The sequence below is a fragment of the Trichomycterus rosablanca genome, chromosome 23 (genome assembly GCF_030014385.1).
Source record: "Trichomycterus rosablanca isolate fTriRos1 chromosome 23, fTriRos1.hap1, whole genome shotgun sequence".
Classification (NCBI taxonomy): domain Eukaryota; kingdom Metazoa; phylum Chordata; class Actinopteri; order Siluriformes; family Trichomycteridae; genus Trichomycterus; species Trichomycterus rosablanca.
This window is the reverse complement of record NC_086010.1, coordinates 2,195,413-2,221,158: the sequence shown is the minus strand read 5'-3', so window position 1 is coordinate 2,221,158 and position 25,746 is coordinate 2,195,413. Positions and strand designations below refer to the sequence as shown.

The window sequence follows — 25,746 nt, the reverse complement described above, 5'->3', positions numbered from 1 at the left end:
AAGTACAGAAAGGTGGCAGACTGCAGTAGTGTGAATGCTCCACCACCAAGTATCTGATCGATGGCACTGACGCATTCTGGTATGAGTGAAGCAGGTGCAGCAGTGTTGTTGGGATATTTTAATGCTGGTTAAATGTACACACCTCTTTATTAGAAACACATTTTGTTAGTGCTGCATGAGAGGTTAATTTTAATCCCAAAGTGCCGATGGCTTGATATTTTTGGTTGGGGAGCTAATCCCTCCCAGTACAGACACTGAGGGGTTTAAATATCCCAACAACACTGCTGCACCTACACACACTACCTCATTACGTTTACATTTTTAGCAGACGCTTTTATCCAGAGCGACTTACAGTACTGTGACAGTATACAGTCTAAGCAATTGAGGGTTAAGGGCCTTGCTCAAGGGCCCAACAGTGGCAACCTGGCAGTAGTGGAGTTTGAACCTACCAGTGACCTTTTGACTACTAGTCCAGTACCTAAACCGCTAGGCCACAACGGTCCCAGGTCATTACTATATTAGTGTCACTTCAGTGCTGAGATGAGAACAGCGCTAGATGTTCTATAGGGATACAGTGCAGAAAGAAACATCTGGGCTACAGTCAGTAATTACATCTGTACGGTAGGAGTAGCAGATAGTTGTGCTTAATAAAATGCTCGGTGTGGATGTTTTACACACCCATTCCCAAACAAGGAGTATCCAAAAACATGTCAGTAAAGTGCTGAACTAGGCATGATGGCACTAAACTCCACTCCCTTCAATGCCCTGATGATTCAGATCAAACACACAGGCTGCCCCCACACCAGACTCCCAGAGTTCTTAAAAAACAAATAAATAATTAAAAAATAACACAAGTGTTATGTAGAATGCTCCAAAAAACTGAAAAACTCTCATTCAGCTCGATTATCTGACTTGAGGTTCGTGTTGAGCACCATCATGAAAAAAAGGCACTTTCTAAAGACTTTTATTCGTTAAGCTTTAAACAAAACACACATAAAAATAAAACGACCACATTTCTTAAGATCACTGTCGAGATGGTCGGGTTTGGGTCTGGCACAAAACTACATACAGCCAAAGCTCGCTGGACGTATACATTCCCTTCCAAACCAACGAGCATTAAAATACTGTCCCACGCAACCTCCTCTACCCTCCAGGGAAAGCTTTCCACAAGCACTTGCAGTCCAATCACTCAGTCGGAAGAGCACTTGTGAGGTCAGGCACTGATACCAAGTCCAAGATCAGCCTGGATTCAAGGGAGTTCCTCCACCCTGAATCCCACAAGATGTGTTAATCATGTACGGTAACATAATAGCCAAAAATGTGGAAATAAATCCGGAATTTCATACAAAAAAAACTGAACAGAATTTCAGCACCTGTGAGCAACAGCTGTGGCACTGGAACCTTGGCACCAGGGGTGTTCACATACCACGTAGTGTACATGCTGTGCATGATATACGACACGTCTGTGTTAGATCTATGCACGTTTGATAAAGGATTAATTTCAGCAGATAAATCAGATCAATAGACTTATATTGATTAGGAAATATACCGATTCAGAGTACTGATCCGTGACGGGAACAGGAACGCTGGATGTCGCCACATGCCGGGGCAGACTGAACATTCGGCAGCTTCTAACACATGATGTGATATTTAAATACAACAAACTATTCCTAAAAGGAAAACCTGCCGTCGGGTGCAAACCTTATTCTTTATTTTTATTTTATTAAGATTTTAACGTCATGTTTGACACACTGTGGTAACATTCATGACGGGACAGGTCGTTACTGCTTACATAAGATGTTTTTGGACTGTGGGAGGAAACCGGAGCTCCCGGAGGAAACCCACACGGACACGGAGAGAACATGCAAACTCCACACAGAAAGGACCCGGACCACTCCACCTGGGGATTGAACCCAGGACCCACCCGGTGCAAACCTAATTCTAAATCGGGGTTCTCGGACCCCAATTCAAGCACTCGGCACATTTCTGCGACCCCGGTACAACCCCGAGCGTATATTTTAATTACATTAAGAAGTTAAGCAGTGGTTCACAAACTACTGAGATTAAGAAGGAGCTCTGATTAAACCGAGTGGACACACACACTCATACACAGCAGGTCTATGTCTGCAGCACACCTATATCTGCAAAGCATTGTGGTCTCGGTTGCTCCTCCATGCTGCTGCACTGGAATCCGAAATCTTGCAGCGATTCGTCGATGCCGACTTTTAAGATCGACGTTCTTTGATCTTTGACCAGACTAAGGTTCGAAGGCTCGGAGTGGTGCTACCAGCCTGGCCAGATACACACAGATACAAAGCAGCCTGGATTATTGATACACTACACGGCCAAAAGTGTTCGGACACGTGACGGCGAGCTTGCCGAACGTCCAATTTTAAAAACACCTGGTATTAAAATAGAGTGACGTCCTGACTTTGAATTGGCACAAATCCTCACAGACATAGTTCAGTCAAACAAAACATGAGAGCGTTTGTACGGCCGGGCACTGCTGTATGAGAATCCGAAATCTTGCAGCGATTTAGACGTCAGTAAGTGTGCGTCCATGTTCTTTGATCTTCGACCAGACTAAGGTTCGAGTCGGAGTGGTGCTTGCTACCAGCCTGGCCAGATACACACAGAACAGCTTGGATTACTGACGCACTATATGGCCAAAAGTGTTCGGACACGTGACCGTGAGCTTGCCGAACGTCCAATTTCAAAAACAACTGGAATTAAAATAGAGTGACGTTCTGACTTTGTTTGACTGAAGTATGTCTGTGAGGATTTGTGCCCATTCAAAGCATGACGGCGTTTGTACGGCCGGGCACTGACGTTCGATTTTGCTGTCGAGTGGGGCTGGGGTCGGGGCTCCGTGTGTTGCGGTCAGTCACATAAAAACAACATTTACAACCAGGATGAAAATGCCAAGAGGTGAATAAAGCACCGGCTGACTTCAGCCGAATAATCTCGTAATAACAAGGGCCACAGACTGTAAAATTAAAATGTCATAAAGACACATTAACTCGACTCGGCGAGAGAAAACTCTGAATACTGAATAATACAAAACAATATATATAAATAAATCAGCCGACGAGGACTGTGATGCTAAATCGATAAAAGAAACAGAAGAATTTCAAACAAGAGGCACCTTTATAATCACACCACCAATACTATCCAACAAGTAGGTCATAAAACACCAAGACAACTAGAGATACGAAGCCAGCACCAGCACCCTTGTTCCTCTCGCTCCCCCTCCAGTCGACGCCGATATCTCCAGCACCTGATAGCACCAGGCTGTGTTCAGCCTCAGTTAGTGCAGGTCACCATCCCACCTCCTTCACTACATGGGTCGGGCTTCAGAAAGAGCCTGATCACAACATCATGCTGCCACCTACTGGCCCTACAGTAACCCAGCACTGACGAAATACAGGCCTGCTGAAGGACATCCTCCTTCCCACTGCAGGAACCCCAGTACAATAGCAGCTAGATCCTAAAAGTGGCAGACGATGGTTAACCAGGCTGGTAAAGGAATTCACCGAGCGGCCGTGGCTTCCTGCGACTGATCAGCTGTGATTTCTGAGCACGTTTGGACTGTCGCGAATCTGGCGAAACTGGATCGTGTAAACTTAAAGGAAAAATCCACCCTAAACAAGCTACACGTGAAGATTTAGGATTAGAATTCATATCAATAGTGGCACGAGTAATGAGAAGCACACCGGTCTCGAGCTTGGCTTAAAATCCGCTGGCATTTATGTTGGGAACGTGTCCCGATCGTTCACGCAAATAAAAGGCACGCTTAAATCGTTAATGATGCCCCCCAACCCCAAATCCAACCCTAGCCCATCTATTAAGCTTAATACACACGCTGCCTCTGATGAGCAACTATTAGATTTCGTTTTCTGCCTCTCGGAAACTGAGCTGCATCGAAAGTTTGAACCCGGAGTCTCTGCAATGCAAAATACAATAAAAAATAAGAGACAAATTAACAGAAGTGATGCGTGAACGAAACGATGAGCTCCTGAGCCCCGAGCAATGAGCGATATTCAAGCTGTAGCTTCGAACCCTGATGATAAAGGAAAATCCAGTGAAGCGTCTCAAAGAAACCGAAACGCTCCAAACAATTTGGCTTGGCATCGACAACAGGGTGGTTGTAAATTCTGTAGTGAATATGCTAATTTGCCAGGGAAAAGTGGAAGTTTAAGGGCGTTCGGGTGGCACAGTGGTCTATCATGCTGGCCCATAAATCTAAGGCAGGGTTTCGACCGCCCCCCTTCCCTCAGACACAGCCAATCATGTCGACAGAGAGAAGAGGGAAATAAGTTCCACCTAGCTGGAATAGGGTGTAAAAAAGGGGGAAATTTTAATTTGAACATATATGCTTATAAATCTATTTACAATAAAAAAATTTATTTATTTATTCATGTTACTTTTTTAAAACAGCCATGGGTAAAGTGCTAGCCCAACTCCACTGAGATCTGGGGATCCAGGGTTCGAATCTCAGTGGTGCTATCAGCCTGTCGGTTGCAGCCGATGCTTTTATCCAATTACGACCGAATACAATTTGCTCAGGAAGCCAAGTGCCAGCTTAGTGGTTGTGGTGGGGCTTAAACTGGCAACCTTCTGATTACTAGTTCAGTACCTTGGTGTCTTGGCGCCCACACTGATGTTTACATTTATGATATTTGGCAGACACTTTTAGCCAAAGCGATTTACAAAAAGTAATTAGAGGTTAAGGGGCCTTGCTTAGGGGCCCATCAGTGGCAACTTGGTCGTGTTGGGGGCTTGAACTGCAAGCTATTTGATTACTAGTCCAATACCTTGGCTATGATTGGCTATGTCTGAGGATGGTGTGGTCAAAGCCCTGTGTTGGATTGGCACCCTGTCCAAAGCGTTCCCGATTTGGATAATTAATCCAGTAGTGACCCTATTGTAAGGGTTTGAAACTGTTGTAACCCCACCCGACCCTATTCACTTCCCAAAGAGCTCATTTGCAGCATTTAGCAGACGCTTTAATCCAAAGCAACTTACAATCATCATTGAACACAATTTAAGCAATTGAGAGTTAGGGGCCTCGCTCAAGGGCCCAATTGTGGCGATTTTGGCAATGGTGGGGCTTGAACTGGCAACCTTACGATTACTAGTTCAGTACCTTAACTGCTGAGCTACCGCTGCAGCTCAAAGAATCACATTTACTGGTCCTGTCAGACAGCCAAGATACACATAAGCATTCAGCCAATCAGATTCAGGCTTTCAAATGTAAACAGAGGTCATACACACGCCCACCAGCAGGGCATGTGACCGGAGGGACGGAGTCTGGACACGTTCTGCCAGTGGGCACGAAATCGTTCATTCAGCTTTAACTTGGGCACAGGGCAGAAATACATCCGGGACCCTGGTCTGGGTGCCAATTCATCACAGGGCAATGCACCCACACACGCACACACACACCTACACCTAGTGGCAATTTAGAGCAGCCTGTTCACATTCAGCATGTTTTTGGGAGGTTGGAGGAAACCGGAGCACCTAAAGGCAAACCACGCTTCGTATGCAAGCTGAAGCAGATGCGTGCGCATAAAGCAGAACTATTTCTAGCGCTCGAGGGTGGAGATTTCCTTTAACGTCATCTTAATGCACGGCATTAAACTGTTTCCTTTCGTTCCGTCGTTAAAACGCTCTATAAAACCCCACGTTCCCAAAACCCAAAACTCAGGCACTTAATTCTGAACCCTTAAAGGAATCTAGAGATCCATGAACAGAGAAAAATATATTAAATATGAGCATGCAGCTAGAAAAGTGTCAAACACACACACACACACACACTTACACCATGCCCTCCACTAAATGCAGAGAATACGGTTGCCATGTCTGGCTAAATCCCTGTTCAATCGTTTAACCCAAAACAAAACAAACCGTAGTCAATGCGTTCGCTTGCATTCCTCTAATAAAAAAAAAAGGATTATTGCACTAAAATTGTAATAGCTCATAAATGATCCGTCATATAACATTATAACATGGCCTCTATGTGTTTTCTTTTTACAAACAGACAAAAAAAAGAGGAAGGAAATGCTATTAAAAATAAATAAATACTGGGAGGAATAAAACCGTTTCCATATACAAGAGTACATATTAAAACACTTTGCATTGTAGTACATGCTCAGACAGTGATCCGGACCACCCTGGATGAAACTCGGCACATAGCTCCAAGACAAAACAAAACAAAAACAAAAATCATCTTCCCCGAAATGCTGTTTAAAAATATCTGGCCCTAATGAGTGGCCCCCCGTTAGCTCACCTGCGTTCTGATATATTTAGAACCGTATCGCGACCGTCGTGCGTTTTCTAAGTCACGACTGGCTACGAAAATGAAAATAAAACGAGCAGACGACGAAACTTAACGTCCCTAACCACGCCCGGCGAGCGCCTCTCTGCGGACCGCGGGGGTCAAAGTGCTGCTGTCACAAACTTGAGGTAAACTAATCGTCATACAGAGGAAAAAAACAAACAAACACTCCCTTTAGTTTGGAAGGGATGGAGAGGAGCCTCGGACTCGTCCCACGTATAGAAAATAAAATAATAAAATAATAAAACAAACAAAAGGTGGTTGGCTGGTTGAATATTGCATAACAGTGCAGAGTTTCGGTGTGGGATCGAAGCGGGTGTGCGCTCGCTCTCGGGTCGGGATTCGGGACGTGCACCCCGCGCTGTTCCTGCTGCACAGTGTCCGGTCCGCGTTCAGATTTCGGGTCCGGGACGAGGCGTGGACGGGGTGGAGAGACGCTCAGGCGAAGTACATGGTCCTCAGGGTGTCGTGGTGAATCTGCACGGCTTTGGCCAGAGCCTGGGGGTCCCGGCCGTTACTCTGACCGGACACGTGGCTGCCCTCCGCGCTGACCATCGGAAAGAGAGACAGAAAGATGATCGTTATTATTGCATTTATTTAAAATACATTTTACTACCCATATCCACTACCGTCTTTACTGTATCCAGGGTACTCGTTGATAAATTAAATCAATTTAAGTGACTTTGTAGTATTTTTAATTGTATTTTTCATTTGCTTTATCCTGGTCAGGGTCTCAGTGGGTCTGGTTTCCCAGAAACACTGGGCTCAAGGCTAGAATAGACCCCCAACAGGGCACCAATCCATCCCAGGGCTTTAGCCACCCCTTAAACAATCATGTCATGTGGGTGTCCAAACCCACAAGGTCAGATACTGATGTTAGATGAGAGGGCCTGGCTCACAATCTCTGTTCTAGTTCATCCCAAAGGTGTTCAATTCTTTCACTAATGCTTGTAAAGGCAGAACGCAGGTATAAAAGGTGCTTGATTTTACACACCTGTGGCAGCGGGACCGAATAAAACACCTGAATTAAATGATTAAGAGGCGTGTCCCAATACCTTTGTCCATATAATAGTATCACAGCACAGTATCTAGCGTCCCCTTCGGACAGCAGGACTCTTACCTGTCGTGCTCTTTGTCCACTAAGTGGTAGCGGGCGCGGAAGGCGACCAGGTGGGCGTAGTAGGCGGGCGCAGGGATGGAGACGGAGCGTGTGCAGCGTACGTAGGTGTGGCACAGCTGGTAGGTGAGCAGCTGGAACTCGTCGGCCGTGAAGCAGTTGTCGTCCCACAGCACGTGGTAGTGGGAGGGTCGACTAGTGCCCTGCAGGACAGAAAGGAAACGCAAAGTCAGAGTGAGACGGCATGGTTATGCAGGGACCAGAGTGAGCCACAAACTCACGCCCTCATTACACGGAGACAAATCCAGAAGGTTTTGAGTATGTGTGTGTGTGTGTGTTCGTTTTCGGCATTTAGTAGACGCCTTTATCCAAAGCCACCAGCAGTACTGATAGTAAACAGTCTGAGCAATTGAGGGTTAAGGGCCCAACAGCAGCAGCTTTCAAGGTGTTCGGATGGCTGTACAGTTCACACGACACGGCTGATCGGCGATGGGGGGGTCACGCACTACACCATCTACCATCTGGAGGAATCTCAGACGAGTCTGTCTGGTCTCCCAAGCTACATTTTGTCATGAGAACACACGCGAGAAGTGACAAAGGGGGTTTAATAAAACCACGCCCAAAAACGCACGTTAACATAAAGCGAAAACTGCGCTTAGGTGGCACACCAGAGCTGACATCTTAAACTTGATGGTTCAAATCTCAGCTCTGCTACCGGATTCGACTAGATTGGGAGGAAGATGGGGAGGAAAATGGGGAGGGGGGGTTTGCGAAAAAGTAAATAAATGAAAAATTGGGATGCAAAAAAAGAGGAATGAATATAAATTGTTAAACTTGGTGGTGGAATCACTGGTACTGGAACCGGGACCTTCAGTAACGGCACTGAGCTGCAAAATTCGAGTTTGCTGTGTATCATCCGCACACAGCTGAATAGTTTAACTGTTTGTTTGTTTATTAGGATTTTAACGTCATGTTTTACACTTGACCGCCCCACCTGGGGATCGAACCCAGGACCTTCTTGCTGTGAGGCGACAGTGCTACCCACTTAGTGCCGAATAGTTTAATTGTTACAAAACTAGACTATTTTTTATTAAGAAAATACAAATAGAAATGGTGTGAGGACAGATCTGTTTGTGTTAGAACTGCAGCGCCCTCTTCAGATGGAACTCTCATCCTGTCAGTGGAGTGTAGACAGCAGCTCTTGACCACAGTTAACTTAACGTCTAACGGTGAATGAACACTAACGATGGTGCTGAACGTTCTCTAATTAATACGCTGTATAAGACAGAAACATGACGAATCTGAATTACCTTCTGCTTGACTCAACTTTCAGAGGTTCCATATCTGTACGTGTACGGAATCGTTAAAAGCATCGTGTGGGTGGAGGGAGCAGCGAAGTCACAGACAGTCTGACGCAGTCTGATCCCACGCAAAATGACCTAAACGGATGTCGCTTCAGGTAACTCTGTGTGTGTGTGTGTGCGCGTGTGTGTGTGTGTGTACCTGTATTCCGGCGTGGCTGCAGAGGTAAAAGTCGAACTCGTAGGGGTGCGTGATGTCCGTGTCCACAGTCGTACCGGCGGGAATGTTTCCACTGCGCCCCACCTACAGAGAATCAGAGAGACCGAGAGTAAATAACAAATACTGAGCTGCATATTCTATCATTTGTACATAGAATCATTACGATTAAACAGTGTCCCATTTCTAAACAAATCAGTCATAATGGTAGTTTTTTTTTTTTCTTCTTTCGGCTGCTCCCATATTTAGCGGATCGAATTCAGGTCCGAACACCTGATTTGGTGCAGTTTTTTTAGGCTGGATCCCGTTCCAGATGTAACCCTCCTTACTTCATTTGGGCTTGGGACTGGCACTAAGAGCGCACATACAAGTGCACCTCCGAATGGCTAAGCTGTTTGGCCACCACCCCGCTCAGACATAGCTCATCACGTCTGTGTAGAAACCAGACCCGCCCATAGTACGGCCGGGATTCGAACCCAAGATCTCAGAGGTTGTTGGCTAGCATATCTTAACACAGTGCCACCCTAGCACCCCTATTTTTGTAAATACACTATATGACCTAAAGTATTTGGACACTTGACCATTAGCGTATTAATGGGTAGTATAGGGCAGTTGTAGCCTACTTGTTAAGGTACAGGACTAGTAATCAAAAGGTCACTGGTTCAAGCCTCACCACTGCCAGGTTGTCACTGTTAGGCCTTTGAGCATGGTCCTTAACCCTCAATTGCTCAGACTGTATACGGTCACAGTACTGTAAGTCGCTTTGGATAAAAGCGTCTGCTAAATGCCAAAAATGTAAATGTAAAATAGTGACCGCTATGTGATATTTTTTTAGCTAGAACAGTAGCCGCTCTTCTGAGAATGTCTTTATAGAGCTTGCTTTGTGCACATGGGCACAGTTAAGCTGAAACAGGAAAAGGGACTTCCCTAAACCGAAGTGGCAAAGTTAAAGCATAGAATTTCCTGTATATAACTGATTTATTACTCCTTTTAGCAACTGTTGTGGCTGAAATACATTAAAAATTAGAATGGGTGTCCCAATACTTTTGTCCATATAGTGTCTAAGCTGTATTATTATAAACCATGAAGTTTAATAAAACAGCTAATGTAGTTGTGCATGACTAAATATACTCACCCTCTCGTTGCGGTCGGCACAGAACAGGCGGGTGTGGTGGCGTTTCTGCACCACGATGTAGGTGATGCCGGGCTGGTACTCTTTCTCCAGGCTGATGCAGGCCTCCCGGATCGCCAGAAGCTCATAGTACAGAACCTGCACAATCATAAACATGACATATTTTTGCATTTTCCTAAATGTACTTCCTCTCCTTGTTACACAAACCCCTCACGCTCCCCCAGACTCTGGCTGCAAGTTTCAGTCTCTCACAGAGCACAGAGAATACAGAAAAATGTGCTGTACTATTCCATGACTCTTGTAGGTGCCTCGAGCAGCCAGCAGAGGTCGCATTTGCAGCAGAACATTAGACCGCTGCGACACCCGAACAGCCACAGATGAGTGTTTTTACCATTCGCAGTTAATTTATGCGTTTAAGGCTTGTTAATGCCACCTTGAATCCCATAATTACAAGCAAATATTTTCCCCAACCTTGGCAGGAAACCACTGTTCCATGTATTTTGTAATGACTATAGTAAACTGACCCGTTTATATTGGAACAAAGAAGAACACACACAGCACAGATATCAGAAAGTGTGTGCAGTTAACATTTAATATGTTTAAGGTTTGTTAATGTCACCTTAAATCCCATGATTACAAGCAAATATTTTCCCCAACCTTGGCAGGAAACCACTGTTCCATGTACTGGCAAAAAAAGTATACACACAGCACAGATATCAGAAAGTGTGTGCAGTTACCATTTAATACGTTTAAGGCTTGTTAATACCACCTTAAGTCTAATGTAAGATAAATGTAGATCCATGTACTTTGTGATGAGCACAGTCAAACTGACCCTATTTATATTAGCACAAACAATTACATTCATAATTCAAGGCTACAAGGATCAAATACATCCTAAAACTTCCTACACCCAGTGTGCACATTTAAACTGAATTTTCAGGGTAAAAAAATGCCCGGACCTGTCGGAACTGTCCCTCGGACACGCCGTCCCTGTAGAAGATGATGCGCGTGGGTTTGTAGCGGGTCGACTTGTAGAACTGGATGAGCAGCTCGCGCACCATGGACGCCAGGTCCTGTATCACCTCCTGCCGTGGCCTCTGGACCCGCACTGTGGCACAGTACCGACTCGGGTGGGCGTCCATACTGCCCACCACCTGCGGAGAAAGAAATAGAGACTGAGAGGAGGACACAACCAACCAAACTTCAAGCCTGCTTTATTTTATATCTATGACTTTCCAGCGCTTACACACGAGTCAAGTTTTATTAATTCACAGAATTTTACATTTAATTAATTGATTAGATTCACAGATTTATTAGCGCAGGTTCTCCCCACCTAGCTGAAGTTTGTTTGTTTACATTTACATTTTCAGCATTTAGCAGACGCTTTTATCCAAAGCGACTTACACAATGAGCTGAACACGATGAGCAATTGAGGGTTAAGGACCTTGCTCAGGGACCCAACAGTGGCAACTTGGTGGTGGTGAGGCTTGAACCGGCAACCTTCTGTTTACTAGTCCAGTACCTTAACCACTGAGCTATCACTGGCCCTTGTTTATTGGTTTAAATTCATGGCAGGATCGTTCAGTCTTTTCTTTTTTACATATAAAGGATCATATTATAGTCATTCATGTTCAGTTTTTGTTTTGTCTGTCTTCATATGTGTGCTTTCAGTTTTATATTGGTGAAGAATTTGAGAATTGAGCTTTAAATTCGTTGAAGATTTGTTTTATCGTCTGGGGGGGGAAAGCAAGTCTTTGCCGCTCTTGTAAACACTTGGAAGTGTCAGTTAGAACATGTCTAATGGAGACAGGTACTTAACAAGTGTCACATAACGGTATAATCTGGTGCATAACAAGCTGAAGAAAGATCTCCGAAAAGATTACAGGTTGAAAGAAACTAGTACAGAATTTTGGCTTAAAGGTGGGTAGAAAACGTCCACATGACTGTACTAACTAGTATGCCTAATTAGTGCACTACCATAGGTATAGTCACACACAATGTAGCACAAAAGATGAGCGGCGTGCAATGTACGTTCTCCTACCAGACTACAGAGGTAAGTTGTCTTATTTTGGTGGAGATCACGACTGGCCCAGAGACACTGGTGAAACGACTAAGCTGGTGTTTACGTTGGAGAGCAGTAACATGAAACGCAAACATTTATCTCCTGTGTAGAACTGCGACATCTACCAGGCGTTTTGATAGCGCATGGGTCTAATCTTGAGCTCCCATTGTCTGCGAGTTCTTTTATGGTGCTGTTTTTTGATTATTATGGTGTGTTCGACTGTGGGTGTGTGATTTGAAGTCTGTACGTATCAGGATTTCGCGTTTGTTCTTTAGTCTTTATTCTAGTGCCATAAGAAGGGCATACACTTCTGCTGAGAATATAGAGGTGAGAATGTGCCTGAGGGAGAGAGAGAGAGAAAAACAGGTTCCTCAATGCCGAGCCTCTTCTGGCTGGGTTAGGTGCCTGTATGAGGGATGTTTGATTTACAGACAGTAGTGCGTGAGTCTCCGGGTGTGATACTGCTCACTACAAGATACCATCTCTGGTGGGGGTGGGTGATAGTCTACCGCTCTCCTCGTGTGAGGCACTTACTGCAGCTATGGAGGGCTTCTTCCCATCCCCTGCAGGGGGGTGTGTGACATCTGCACCCAGGAAGATGACCGGCTGCTGGAACACTGATGGTCTACACACACACACACACACACACACAGTCAGCTAAGGAACTATGCTAATCCTCAGTTTTCTATCATCTGGCATCATTAACCCACGTTCACACACACACGTCGCTCTCACCGTTGGTGCGGTACCAGGATGTTGTTGATGCCGCCGAGTTTGACGTTGATCTTGAGGCAGAGGTTGGAGAGCGTCTGAGGCGAGGTCTTCACCACGTTCTTCACCTGGACACACTGAGTGGCCATTCCTAACAGGGTATCTCCTACACGCTTCACCTCCGCTACACACACACACACACACACACACGTTCATAAAAATGTGATATAAACATCCAAGACATGAACAGGAGACTTCTGCATTATGCCCAGTGTTCCTGGGTGGTGCCAGAACACTGGGCAACATGAACCTGACCATGATGAAGCATTTATTTGGGCTTGGTACACCCCCTACCCCGAGACAAAGCCAACGTCTGTGCAGATGCCCGACACGGTATTTAAATTAAACACTGAAAGGACACACAAGCATCAGCACTGTGCTGTATGGCGTACCATAGACGGGCGTTTTCCCGGGCAGGATGACGATGATGAGCTGCAGGCCGGCGTACGTGTTCTTCAGGTGCCTGAACATGGGCTCCACGCTGTCGGCTCCCTGCGCGTACTTACAGAAACACGGCTGGCCCTGGATGGGCATCCCGGCGTCCTTCGAGATCTTGCGTAGCTGGTCGGTGAAGGCTCTGGAAGGATAACGAGAGTGTGAGCTTAGGAAGATCTGACGTCCTGGAGGCTTGGTGTAGGTTTTGTGCCAGTTTCAGGGCAGGACTCTTACTTGAGGATTTCCTCGCGACACTGTCTCTGTGTGGCAAAGCAGGCGATGGCCCACATCTTTATCTCCACTCCGGTGTGAAACTGCTTCCCTCGCATGTCCCACACGCCGTGGCTGGGCGTGGCCACGGTGCGATTCTGCAACGACAGTGCAGGGTTCATCAGCTGCAGACACGTGTACGAACACACACACACTAACAAACCTGCACGACTATGAAAACTTATGCAATCTCTTGTGGCACTTTTACAAGAGGCTTCTATCATTCCATCCTTCAAACACTGCCGATGACTGTGTGGACACCCCTTGTGATTTTGAACACCCCTCAAAGGTGAGCTAGACATTATAAGCTGCCACCCACTTTCCATTACCAGTCATAGCACTGATGGCAGGAGCACGGTCATATCAATACTATGCTATACAGCAGGGGTGGGCAATTAAATTTTCCAAGGGACCACATAAGAAACGGTTACTGTTGTGGAGGGCCGGACCAATAGGGTGAACTTCATTCTGCTCAATATTAATACGATTTCTTTTTATTGCCTAAATTTTACAGTTCCAATAAGCTGTTACTGTTAAAGAGTCGCTGTTACAATCAGAAAATGAAAAGCAAACAGAGTAAAAACATCGACATTATTTCACTATTTAATCAACAAAATGTGCATGAACTTTACACCAAGTGCTGTTGCTATTTGGATCACAAAGCTGATCTTAACTGCTCCAGTCCTGGATGTTGGTTTGCAGTTTAGTTAGTGAAGCTTCAGATGTGACGCTCTGCATCGTTCAGGTTCTTGTATTTCTCTGTGTTCAGTACCGTAACAGCCATATAATCTCTAGATTTAAATTGTGATCCTTAAACACCTTTACACCTGACTTTTGACGTTCATGTCTTGTTAAAAACTCGATCGTCTCGGTCAGTCGCGCTCAGTTCTGTTCGCCGACACGTTACGGTGAAGCTGGATACACTCGTCTCGCACACACGTAAATCCAAACTTGCAGAAATGTAAAGAAATAGCGCTCCCGTCAAAATAAAACAATCCTGTTATATGGCGTGTGTGATGTACATTTATTTACGCCTGATCTTTAAGTGCCACTGACGTCATGCGGGCCGCCCAGGTCTGCTATACGGTATACCATCGAGATGCTGTATGCGAATGTAAGCACGTTAGGTAACTTAATAATCGTATTAAAATATTTACCATGTTTGTGTATAGTATTTAACATCAAGGCTGAAGCCAAGCAGCTGACAGTAAACTTGAGGTCAGAAACATCCACAAGCGGTTAGCAAACAATGACTTGGGCAACACAAGGCCAGTCTGAATGTGGGGTTACCGACCTGGCCGGGCATCCACACAAACACAACTGGCTGCGTTTGACAAAGGGAAGGTCTGTTTTGACATGTGCTCTCCGGGACTGGTCCGGGCGCCTGCGTGAATGATGGGGGGTCACATGGTGCCTAGCGTGGCTCTCTGTATGCGAATAGCTGATTCACAATATGGAATTGAAAATGACTAGATTGGCGCTCGGGTGGTACAGCGGGATATTTCGCTAGCACACGAGCGCCGAGATTCTGAACTCCTCGGTTCGAAACTCGGCGTCGTCACCGGTCGGCTGGGCGGCATCTAGCAGCAGACACGTTTCTGCTAGGGAGGGATGACCGGACTATGTGGGTGGGGTCTTCAAACGCTGTGTAAGGACCCTGATTAGCAGATAGAGGCGCCTGTGCAGAATGCATGGCTGGACTGCAATCAGGGATCCACCAGCAGCGGAGAAAATTGGAGAATATGCAGAAATAAAAAAAAAAGAAAATGAATAAATTGGTAGATAAAAGTTTGTGGGGGGGCATGAGGGGGTTGGGATCCAGAAAGAAATTCTGCAGTATATTCATCTAAATATGGAAAGTTATTCTAACACACACACACACACTTTAAAAAACCACAGCAGCTGAGGTTAGAGATGGGGTTAGTTCCTCCGGCGGAGGGGGCCGGGCGAGCGGACGGACAGAGAGAAGAGCGTGATATAAAGTAAGGGTACCATAAAGTTCTCTGAGCTCACCCTGCCCCCGTACTGCAGCATGGGCGCGGGCAACACGCGGCCCGTCACGTGGGCCATCTCGTCCCGCACCTTGAACTGGAACTCCTGCACGAAGGGGTCGGCCTCGTAGTTGGCACTGCGCACCTGAGGAGAACAGAGAAGTGAGGGACGGAGTTAAGGAATCCATCAAGGGCAAATGTTTTCTGAGCTCTGAATGACGTTCGCTCACTCCAGTAGGGGTGGGTTTATAAAATCGAAATATATCCGATATCCGAGATCGATTCATATAAACGCGAGATCGATCTTTTAAAAACGCCCCTTTTTACGGTGCACACGGAAATCTATTACTATGGTTACCCCCTTTAATTTCGCGTGACCAGCCAGTGTTTTTTCATGCAACGAGATCTGACCTGCACATCAGTTTAGCATGGCAGAAGCTCAAGTTATGACCACTACACAACTTTTTGCACTGATTTTCGCTCTGCGATGGGATTCGGGAGGAACTCGGTGTTCGCTCTGCGATCAAAACTCGGCTCTCGATCAATGTGAGAAACAGCGAGGGGAAACAGGGGGGAGGTTGTAAACAGGTGGTACAGGGGCGTAATATAGTTTCTATCAGAATACATCAGCACACGCGAGTTTTACAGTATTTCTGACCTGATCGTTCTCTACAAAACAAAATATTTATTAACCTCCAACTCACTACAGAACGATCCATGCTGCTCGTGTTGCCAAATCCACTCAGATTCATTTATTTCATCAGCGCACAAACTTTCATCTCTCGCTACTTGTTGATGTGCATGTTTGGACGTGGTATCATTAAACCTTTCATCACTTCTCACGTGTGTTTTCGTGACAAAACGTAGTTTTGGAGAGCAGAGAAGCTCACCTGTGATTCCCCCTGGTGATAGATGGTGTAGATGTAAAACCCCATATCACCGATCAGTCGTGTAGTGTGAACATTACAGTGACCAGGTGTTAATCAGAGTGTCGTGTAGTGTAAACTTGGCATAAGCTGTTTAACAGCCAGGTGTATGTTTACATTACATTTACAATGTTGTAGCGTGTCAGACATATAAAATAATAATAAAAAATGAATGTTACTGTTTTCTGTTTTGTTCTGGAGTGTTCTTTGTACAATTATCACATTCGTTCTCTGAACATCTGTACATATTTAAACAAAACCTGTTAATGTAACTCAAATATGCCTAAATGTGTTGAATCAAAATTGAATCGAATCGGGACCTTGTGAATCGGAATCGAATCGATCCAGGAAATTAGTGGCGATACCCAGCCCTACACTCCAGAGGCTTCTGAGAATCTGTGGGTTCTAAATTTCAGCTCAAGAGTATTGTACTTCTACTTGGAAACACAAATAACACTGAGGGGATATTTTTTAAAATATTTAAATTTTACAATTTAAAATCACGACACAAACTAGGGACATTTTGTACATTGTCAGAACATGGTCAGATTAAATCCATTCACGGTCCAGCTCACTGCTGTTAAAATGAGTGTGACCCAGTCGTTCCTATCATAGGAAATAAGTATATAAGCATATATAAGTCTGCAGCCTTAATCAAAATACTACGGAGCTTTTTGGGGCAAAGCGTTAAACAAACTAGCCCCCCAGTGCTGAGATTTCGAGCCCTTGAGTTCGAATCTTAGCTCTTAAATCGACTGACTGGGGGCGTACATGCAGACACGACTGGCTAACGTCTTCTGGGTGGCAATAGCGGCCTCTGCTAGCTGGTCGAGGTGCTGCAGAGAGATGCTGAATAACGGATAGCAGTGTGTGACTCTGTACGCCATACTGATCCCTCCGGTTGTCAACTAATGAGGCATGGGTCATGGTCAGCAGCAGTAGAGGAGACACAACCTGATAGCTGGATATGACTAAATTGGTAGAAAACGCATAAATGGAGGGAAAATCTACAGACAACAAGGAGATTTTGGGACCAAAAACGGACACAATGAAAAGGGGCGTATCTGCTGGAGCACAGATATAGCTGTCCACAGTCAAGCAAGCTTGACACCACCTCTGGCTTGGAGGCTGCAGTGCAGGAAAGAAGCCACTATGGTTGGTTGCAGGTCACATGAAGGAAGGGGGATTTGTGGAGAAGAGTTTGGTGGTGTGGCAGTATAGTGAGTGCCTACTGTGTAGTATGGTGGTGGTAGTATTAGGCTTTGCTCTGGAGGCTCTGTCTCAGAACAGCGTGGGCCAGCACTCACCAGTCTGCTGATCTCCTCCTGTCTGTCTGGTGCCGAGCGCGCCGTGGCTTTGATCATGGTGGACGTCTGATTATCGGTCAGTTTTTTGATGCACCGCTGCCCGGCGACAATGTTACACACCTGAAAATATGAAAACATGAAAATAAATACACAAAAAAGTCAAAACAAACAAACGAGGGTCGATGGAACAGCCAGGAGTGTTTCTCTCACCTCCAGAGGGAGGTAGGTGTGTTTCTGCTCCTGGCCGACTTGCAGACAGGGTAGATGAGGGTACTTGAGCTGCAGGTTGTACTTCTCTCTGAAATACTGAGCTACCGTCCGCTCCACCGTCTGTCCGCTTTCCAGTTGTAAAGGAAACCTGGGAAGGATCAGGCAGGGGAATAAAGTAAACACAACGGTGTACAGAACTGTAGGAGATAACAAGCCACAATGAGCACGGACCAAAGCTTTTCTTGTATCTTGTATCCCGGCATTAACAGGACTGTGTGCATCACAGACAGTGCTGCAGAGAGATGGTGGATAATGGAGAGCAGTGCGTGACTCTGTGTACGCCATACTGATCCCTGCGATTGGCAACTAATCAGGCATGTTATGTATGGCCATCTTTAGCCAGGATCTGGGTCTGCAGCAGTAGAGGAGACACAACCAGATAACTGGATATGACTAAAATGGCAGAATATGCATAAATGAGGGAAAATCTACAGACAATAAGGAGTTTTCGGGACCAAAAACAGACACAATGAAAAGGGGCGTATTGACGTTGTACCAGCACCTCTTTCGTCTAGTTCTTATTCCAGCGCTGCCTTCAATAAAAGGGATCGATTTCCCCAAACGGAAGCTGTGTGTGTGTGTGTGTGTGTGTGTGTGTGTGTGTGTGTGGAGTCGAACATGTTAAACTCTTCATGTGTGTATCTCTGTGTGATGTGGGGATTTGCGCATCGTGCTTGTAACCCTTTAATGGTCTGGTTGATCTTACTTCCAGTCTAAATACTTGGGTAAAAATAAGCTGGGCCATATCTACTCCTCTAAAAATGTTGGTAGATGCCTTATTGCATTTTACCTCCTTTTTCTCCCAATTTTAGCCTAGCCAATTGACTGCTGGGGACCCCAATGGTGTCCAAGGAGAGTGTGTCTTGACTGACACACGCTCCCTCTGACGTGTGCACGGTCCACCAATCCCTTCTCATTAGAGCCACGCTCGATCTCTGTGCTTTTTCCTGTTCTGTACAGGTGCCCTGAACGACCAAGGTCCTTACACAGCGTTGATAACCCCCCGCCCCTGCCCCAGCAGACTGGAAGCCAATTTTGTCTGCTAGAGGGCGCCCAGGCGAGTGAGTTCTGAATCTCTGTGCTGGTGTGGAAAACACCCTTTCTGACCTACACCGACCAGGCATAACATTATCTCTTCATCACGGCACCTGTTAGTGGGGGGGATATATCAGGCAGCGAGTGAACATTTTATCCTCAAAGTTGATGTTAGAATCAGGAAAAATGGGCGAGCGTGAGGATCTGAGGGCCAAATTGTGACGGCTAGACGACTGGGTCAGAGCATCTCCAAAACTGCAGCTCTTGTGGGGTGTGTCCCGGTCTGCAGTGGTCAGTATCTATCAGAAGTGGTCCAAGGAAGGAACAGTGGTAAACCGGCGACAGGGTCATGGGCGGCCAAGGCTCATTAATGCACGTGTGGTCCGATCCAACAGACCAGCTCCTGTAGCTCAGATAATGCTGGTTCTGATAGAAGTGTGTCAGAATACACAGGGCAGCACAGTTGTGTATGGGGCAGCAAAAGGGGGACCGACACAATATTAGGAAGGTGGTCATAATGTTATGCCTGATCGGGCAATGCCTGATGTGTCAACTTGAAGCTGGCAGCTGAAAAATCATCCATGAAAAGTTGCATCATTTTTGTTATCATCTCAACTGTTTGGTAAAGGCTCAGACCATTAACAGGTTAAGTATGAAGGTAGAAACTCTGATTAGGATCAATAACAAGAACAATAACAACACTGATGATGTCAAAAAAAGAGCTTTCATATTTATTATGATTACCGTGTTCATATGAAGGTTTTGTGATGTATTTTACATTTTAACGGGACACTTTAGGGTTGGTTATGGGTTAAACTGTCCAATAATGACTAATAGGAGATAAAACTGTACTGAAATAAATGGAACTAAATGGAGAGCAGCGCCCCCTGTTGACGCTCTACTAATTTATCTACACTGTTTGGTTGCATTAAGCAGGTTGTTGTGAAACTGCTTGTGTGGGTCCTTTAAAAAGTGTTACCAGCAACCGAATCACAGCCAGGATGTTATTTGATATATAAAAAAAACACTCCCACTGGGGCACTATTGCTTAAATCTCTGTAACTTTTAAAGAGAGGGGTGGGGTATTAACCCTGTGCACATGCTAGATTTGACACGGTATTTGTCCTCACATGCTAAACACAGCAAATAACATTGAAACCATTTTATCAGCTCCACTTACCATATAGAAGCACTTTGTAGTTCTACAATTACTGACTGTAGTCCGTCTGTTTCTCTGCATGATTTGTTACCCCCTTACATGCTGTTCTTCAATGGTCAGGACCCCCACAGGACCACCACAGAGCAGGTATTATTTAGGTGGTGGATCATTCTCAGCACTGCAGTGACACTGACATGGTGGTGGTGTGTTAGTGTGTGTTGTGCTGGTATGAGTGGATCAGACACAGCAGCGCTGCTGGAGTTTTTAAACACCTCACTGTCACCGCTGGACTGAGAATAGTCCACCAACCAAAAATATCCAGCCTACAGCGCCCCGTGGGCAGCGTCCTGTGACCACTGATGAAGGTCTAGAAGACGACCGACTCAAACAGCAGCAATAGATGAGCGATCGTCTCTGACTTTACATCTACAAGGTGGACCGACTAGGTAGGAGTGTCTAATAGAGTGGACAGTGAGTGGACACTGTATTTAAAATCCACTCATACCAGCACAACACACACTAACACACCACCACCATGTCAGTGTCACTGCAGTGCTGAGAATCATCCACCACCTAAATAATACCTGCTCTGTGGTGGTCCTGACCATTGAAGAACAGGGTGAAAGGGGGTAACAAAGCATGTAGAGAAACAGATGGACTACAGTCAGTAATTGTAGAACTACAAAGTGCTTCTATATGGTAAGTGGAGCTGATAAAATGGACAGTGAGTGTAGAAACAAGGAGGTGGTTTTAATGTTTTGGCTGATCAGTGTATACAGTAAGCATGTTTGTTAAACAGGGGTGTCCACAAACTTTTGCATTCTAGTCTATTTGGTGGGTGAAGTATTCAGTGGTAAGCCGTTTTTAAGCTCATACAGGCTGGGTTCCGCCCCTTTCTGGGGGCCCCCGGTTAAGAACACAGAGTGTCTGACTCACGTTTGATGGCTGGCAGGGCGTCGGGTCACGTTACACACTCGGTACTTCCTGCGCATTGTTCCGCAGTGCGTCACCTCCACCTTAAGACCTGAAGACACGCAGGCGAGCGAGAACCATTAAAAAAAACACACAAAATGCAGATGAATTGGAATGTCTTCGTTCTGCTGGATTATCATCACGTTTATTCATGTATCATCGTTTATTGTTTTTATTAAGGGTTTGCCGGTCACATCTGGCCACTGAAGGTACGACCTGGGCGTCACCTCCGAGTACAAAATGATTCATCGAATCAAACCACTTTCTCTTTTTGCTAAAAGCTCCATGTTTTAGTCTCATCGCAGCTGATTACAGTGATTTATGGAAGGGATTTGGTTGTGACTCATGTTCGAATGGCCCTATCAAAAAAAGTTAGCGGATGATGCATAGCTCGGGGCGAGAAGGTGGGTTGAGACGGATTCTTTTTTGTTATGCACATTAGAAAGCCTAATTAAACTCTTACCTTTGATTTCCTTGGTGAACTTGACACGGTGAGAATCTGTAAGAGGCCGCGGCTGCTCGTCGATGTTGTGGATGTCCAGGACTTCGCACATGAACTGGATGACTGGCTGTGCTTTGTAAAAAGCCGTGGCGGAAACTGGGGGCAGGATGAGACACAAACAGATCAAATTTGCATCAATCAGTTCAATGCTGCTCTATTTATTGATTGATTCATTGATTTCTTTAGCTTTTCCCGTTGTACTCCAGCATGCGACTTATCGCTCACCAGGTTTGTTTCAGGGGAACGCTACGCTCTGTGTGACTATGTGACCACCTATCAACAGCGTTAGCGGCCAGGCCCTCAACAGACAAGTGTGTCACTGTTTCTAACACACTCAAGACCGTTAAAAAAACAGAAGACACCAGCGAGACACCGATCAATCTCGGTCCCATAGATGCACCGCGGTGGTGTGAACCCAACGCCGGGCCCCGGCCGACAGCTTTCGCGCCGTTTCTGCTGCTATTCAGTCTATTATGGGAAACACAATGAGGCTGTGAAGAGAGAGTCGCTCTTAGACAGGCGGGCTTTCCCGCTGCCAGTGGGGGTCAGACGAGGAGGCGTGGGCTCGGTCAACTGTAACTCATCATCACAAACCGCAAGTGTGAAAGAACGCAGTCAAAAAAAAACAGCCAGACAAGACGAGGGGTGCTGGGGGTGTGAGCGGGGGGGCGTCTGAAGCCCCTCGGAGTGCAGTCGTGCCTGTAAATGTGGTGCCAGTGTGCTGGGATTATTCTGAAACGCAGCCTGCGGTTTCGATTTCCGTTCATGGTGCTACCGTGCTATGAAAACAAATATGGATGTGATTTATTGGGCTGGACTAGTAATCATAAGGCTGCCAGGTTGTCACTGTTGGGCCCCTGAGCAAGGCCCTTAACCCTGCTCAAATTGTATTCAATGATAATTACTTTGGATACAAGCGTCCACTAAATGCCGCAAACGTAAGCGATCAAATATTCCAGAACAAGTTCTGTACATCAGCGTGGAACCGTTAGATTTGAGATTTTACCACCGATTTATCCCGGTCAGGGTCACGGTGGGTCTGACTTCCGCAGAATCACTGGCCGTAATGCAGCATCACACCCAGAAAAGAACAGGATGCCAATCCCGAGTCCCCTAGACACATTCAATTATGTCTGTATGTAGACGCTGGACAGACAGACAGAACCAGGATTTAAACCCTGGGTCCCAGCAGTCGTGGTCCGCCGTAGTTTAGCGCTGTGCCTCCCTCGAACCTCGCCAAGATTAACCACTGCACCATGAGTTTACAAACAAATTAGACTTTTTTTTTCAGAGAAGTATAGCGCTTTTTACAAGAGACATCGTCTCAAAGCTGTTTTACAGAATCCAGGACCGACAGACCAAAACCCCCGTTGAGCAAACCGAGGGCGACAGTGGCAAGAAAAGCTCCCTTAAAAATACAGGAAGAAACCTTAAGAAGAACCAGACTCAACAGGGACCCCCAGCCCCCTCAGTTGGTGTGGAAAATAATTTAAATGAATTTAAATGAGACTTTTATAAAGTTATAATAACAAAATAAACAAGCAATTGGAGTTCTTCAATACTCAGTCCAGTTTGTGATGAACCAGAGGGAAAGTAGTACTATAGTACTAGTGCACGCAGTGGTAAATTCAGTCCCTCTATGACGTCTGATCCCTTGAAAACCCTTACCGTCGATGTTGAGCATCATCTTCCACATGGCGGGTCGTACGGACTGATGGAATCCGAACCAGACCTCCCGCCCTCCTCCCAGAGGATGGTCGTAGCCCTCAGGAGCTGAGAAGAACGAGCGTCCCACCGGAGTGTACCTGCAACAGAAGCCGTCAAATGCGACGTTTAAACATGAGAATCGATCAATAAGTCAATATACAATAAAGAGGGAACTCTAAGCGATCTATTCAGCTATAACATCAGGCTTCTCACAAGTCTATGGAGGTATGTCTATGGGAATTTGTGCCCATTCCGAAAAACAAGGGCATTTATTTCAGAGTGGAGTTGGAGTTTCTTTAAAACAAGCTTTTCTTCATGTCTTTATGGAGCTTGTCATGCTAGAATAATACATGGCCATCCCTAAACTGTTGCTACAAAGTTGGACTTTGTCCTGATCATTGGATCCTTTGTCCTGATCAGGATCGTGATGGGTCCAGCTTCCCATGAATCACTGGTCGCAGGACCAGACGCCAATCCGCCGCAGAGCCTCGGCCGTCCGAGACACAAATGTTATCATGTCTGTATGTGTGCAGACGCCCGACCGGCTGAGAGCACCGCTGGGGGTACAACACTTATATCCTAGTGGGAGTGGGCTAGCGCGAGTTACCCACTGCGCCACCTGATAATAAAATCAACTTTAATTAATAGTAAGCCTTTCTCGAACACAAGGACACATCCAAAACAACAAAACCAAGACTTGATCCATTTACATTTTACATTTAGAGCATTTAGAAGACGCTTTTATGCAGACGCAGGTATGACTGAACACAATTTTGAGCAACTGAGGGTTAAGGGCCTTGCTCAGGGGCCGAACAGTGGCAACTTGGCATAGGTGGGGCTTTTGATTACTAGTCCTGATCTATCACTACCCTGATCCACACTTCTGTTTCATGCATCATCATTTCAATGCACACTGTTACTAGTCAGCGTAAAATACACGGCGCTTTCTCTGCTCTCGGATGTCCTGCAGGCTAGTCCGATTACCTCAGTGACTTCTGCTTTGAACTGGGGGTCAAACAGAGTGCCAAGTATTCCCCCATCCCCAGATATGGGGCACAACAGAGCCAGAAGTCCCTTGGGTCAAAAATAGCTACTGCCCACACAACATTTCTCTGATTACTGTGTGGGCAGAGGCTGTTTTAAGAACTAGAACCTAGTAGATGTTTGCAGCTGCGCTTCCCTCAGCGGCGCACACACACGCTTTTGCCTCATTGGGCTTCACTCAGGCCGTACGAACGACGCTTAACGTGAACAAAGTTTAACGTGACTTATCGTAGTAAAACAGCGAGTGAGGAATGTGATTAGTGGAGGAACTTATGAGCAGTAATAATGAAGAGAAGTTTAGTGCTCCTGTCTCCTTCTTTTACTACATTAAACCACGTTAAGCTTTATTTTGAACCAGAAGCGTTTTAGACTCTGGGAGAAGCTGATTCTGATTCTCAGCGTTTCTCAGAAGCTCGAGCTGTAACACAAGTTTAAAAGTGAAACAGGGAGGAGAATCCAGATAAACACAGATACACGTGGAGCGGCATGTGGAACAAAGCGGCAAATCAGGGACCGAGGCGTGACCGAGATCGTTTACGTACTTCATGGAGGGTAGATGTCTGAGCACCACGTCCACAGCGTGTACCGGGTTGGTGCTGATGGGCTTGTCCAGCTCCAGAGGCTCGGGCATGCTGCGGCCGGTCAGCACCTCGTGCAGCAGGTGCCAGCTGACCAGAGAGACGAATTTGATGGAGACTTTAAAGGGCCTGTCTTTGCCTCCTTCTCCTGGCAGTGTGACGTCCAGGTCCACCTGTGAGAGGACGACAGAACCGCGTGATACGGTCAGATCGATGTAGATCTACAAACACTCTATGGACAAAAGTATTTGGACACCTCTTCTAATCTCTGAATGAATGCGTTTCAACAGGAGTAATGAATCAACTTCCTTGTCGCAGCGTGACTGCGCTTCCCTCCTGAGTATTCCCACTTAATGCCCATTGATTCTTGGTGGAACATCTTGTCATGTTGCATCCCTGACCATGATAAAGCAGCTGATAAGTAACATTTAGGTTAAAAAAACAAGCCAGACTTGCCCCTGCGGGTGCCACAGGCAGTGGGTTCGCTGTGTACAGGCTTCTCTTCCCGTCGTAGACCGGCCGTCGATCCCCGAAGATGGTCACCTTAAAGTGCTGCACCATGGAGTCCACAACCTCCCTACAGACACACATCAGAGGAAAATGAGTCGGTGTG

The 25,746-nt window shown here is 46.0% G+C and overlaps 1 protein-coding gene across 2 annotated transcripts in view; it reads right to left on the bottom strand.

Moving 5' to 3' along the window:
• Positions 1-948: 948 nt before the first annotated feature.
• The window catches only part of ago3a (argonaute RISC catalytic component 3a), a 37,685-nt gene continuing 12,887 nt past the window's right edge, over positions 949-25,746 (bottom strand). The window contains exons 3-19 of one of the 2 annotated variants that reach the window (XM_062985647.1): positions 25,590-25,710; positions 25,098-25,306; positions 23,473-23,609; positions 21,766-21,900; positions 21,267-21,354; positions 18,077-18,224; positions 17,867-17,986; positions 15,635-15,778; positions 13,607-13,740; positions 13,330-13,514; positions 12,902-13,061; positions 12,701-12,791; positions 11,064-11,258; positions 10,108-10,242; positions 8,958-9,059; positions 7,458-7,657; positions 949-6,884 (exon numbers count right to left, since the gene is read on the bottom strand). In XM_062985647.1, coding sequence (XP_062841717.1) covers positions 6,776-6,884; positions 7,458-7,657; positions 8,958-9,059; positions 10,108-10,242; positions 11,064-11,258; positions 12,701-12,791; positions 12,902-13,061; positions 13,330-13,514; positions 13,607-13,740; positions 15,635-15,778; positions 17,867-17,986; positions 18,077-18,224; positions 21,267-21,354; positions 21,766-21,900; positions 23,473-23,609; positions 25,098-25,306; positions 25,590-25,710 — 2,413 coding nt within the window. In that variant the 3' untranslated portion in view covers positions 949-6,775. The remainder of the gene's footprint in view (positions 6,885-7,457; positions 7,658-8,957; positions 9,060-10,107; positions 10,243-11,063; positions 11,259-12,700; positions 12,792-12,901; positions 13,062-13,329; positions 13,515-13,606; positions 13,741-15,634; positions 15,779-17,866; positions 17,987-18,076; positions 18,225-21,266; positions 21,355-21,765; positions 21,901-23,472; positions 23,610-25,097; positions 25,307-25,589; positions 25,711-25,746) is intronic. The other variant, XM_062985648.1, reaches the window with a different exon arrangement.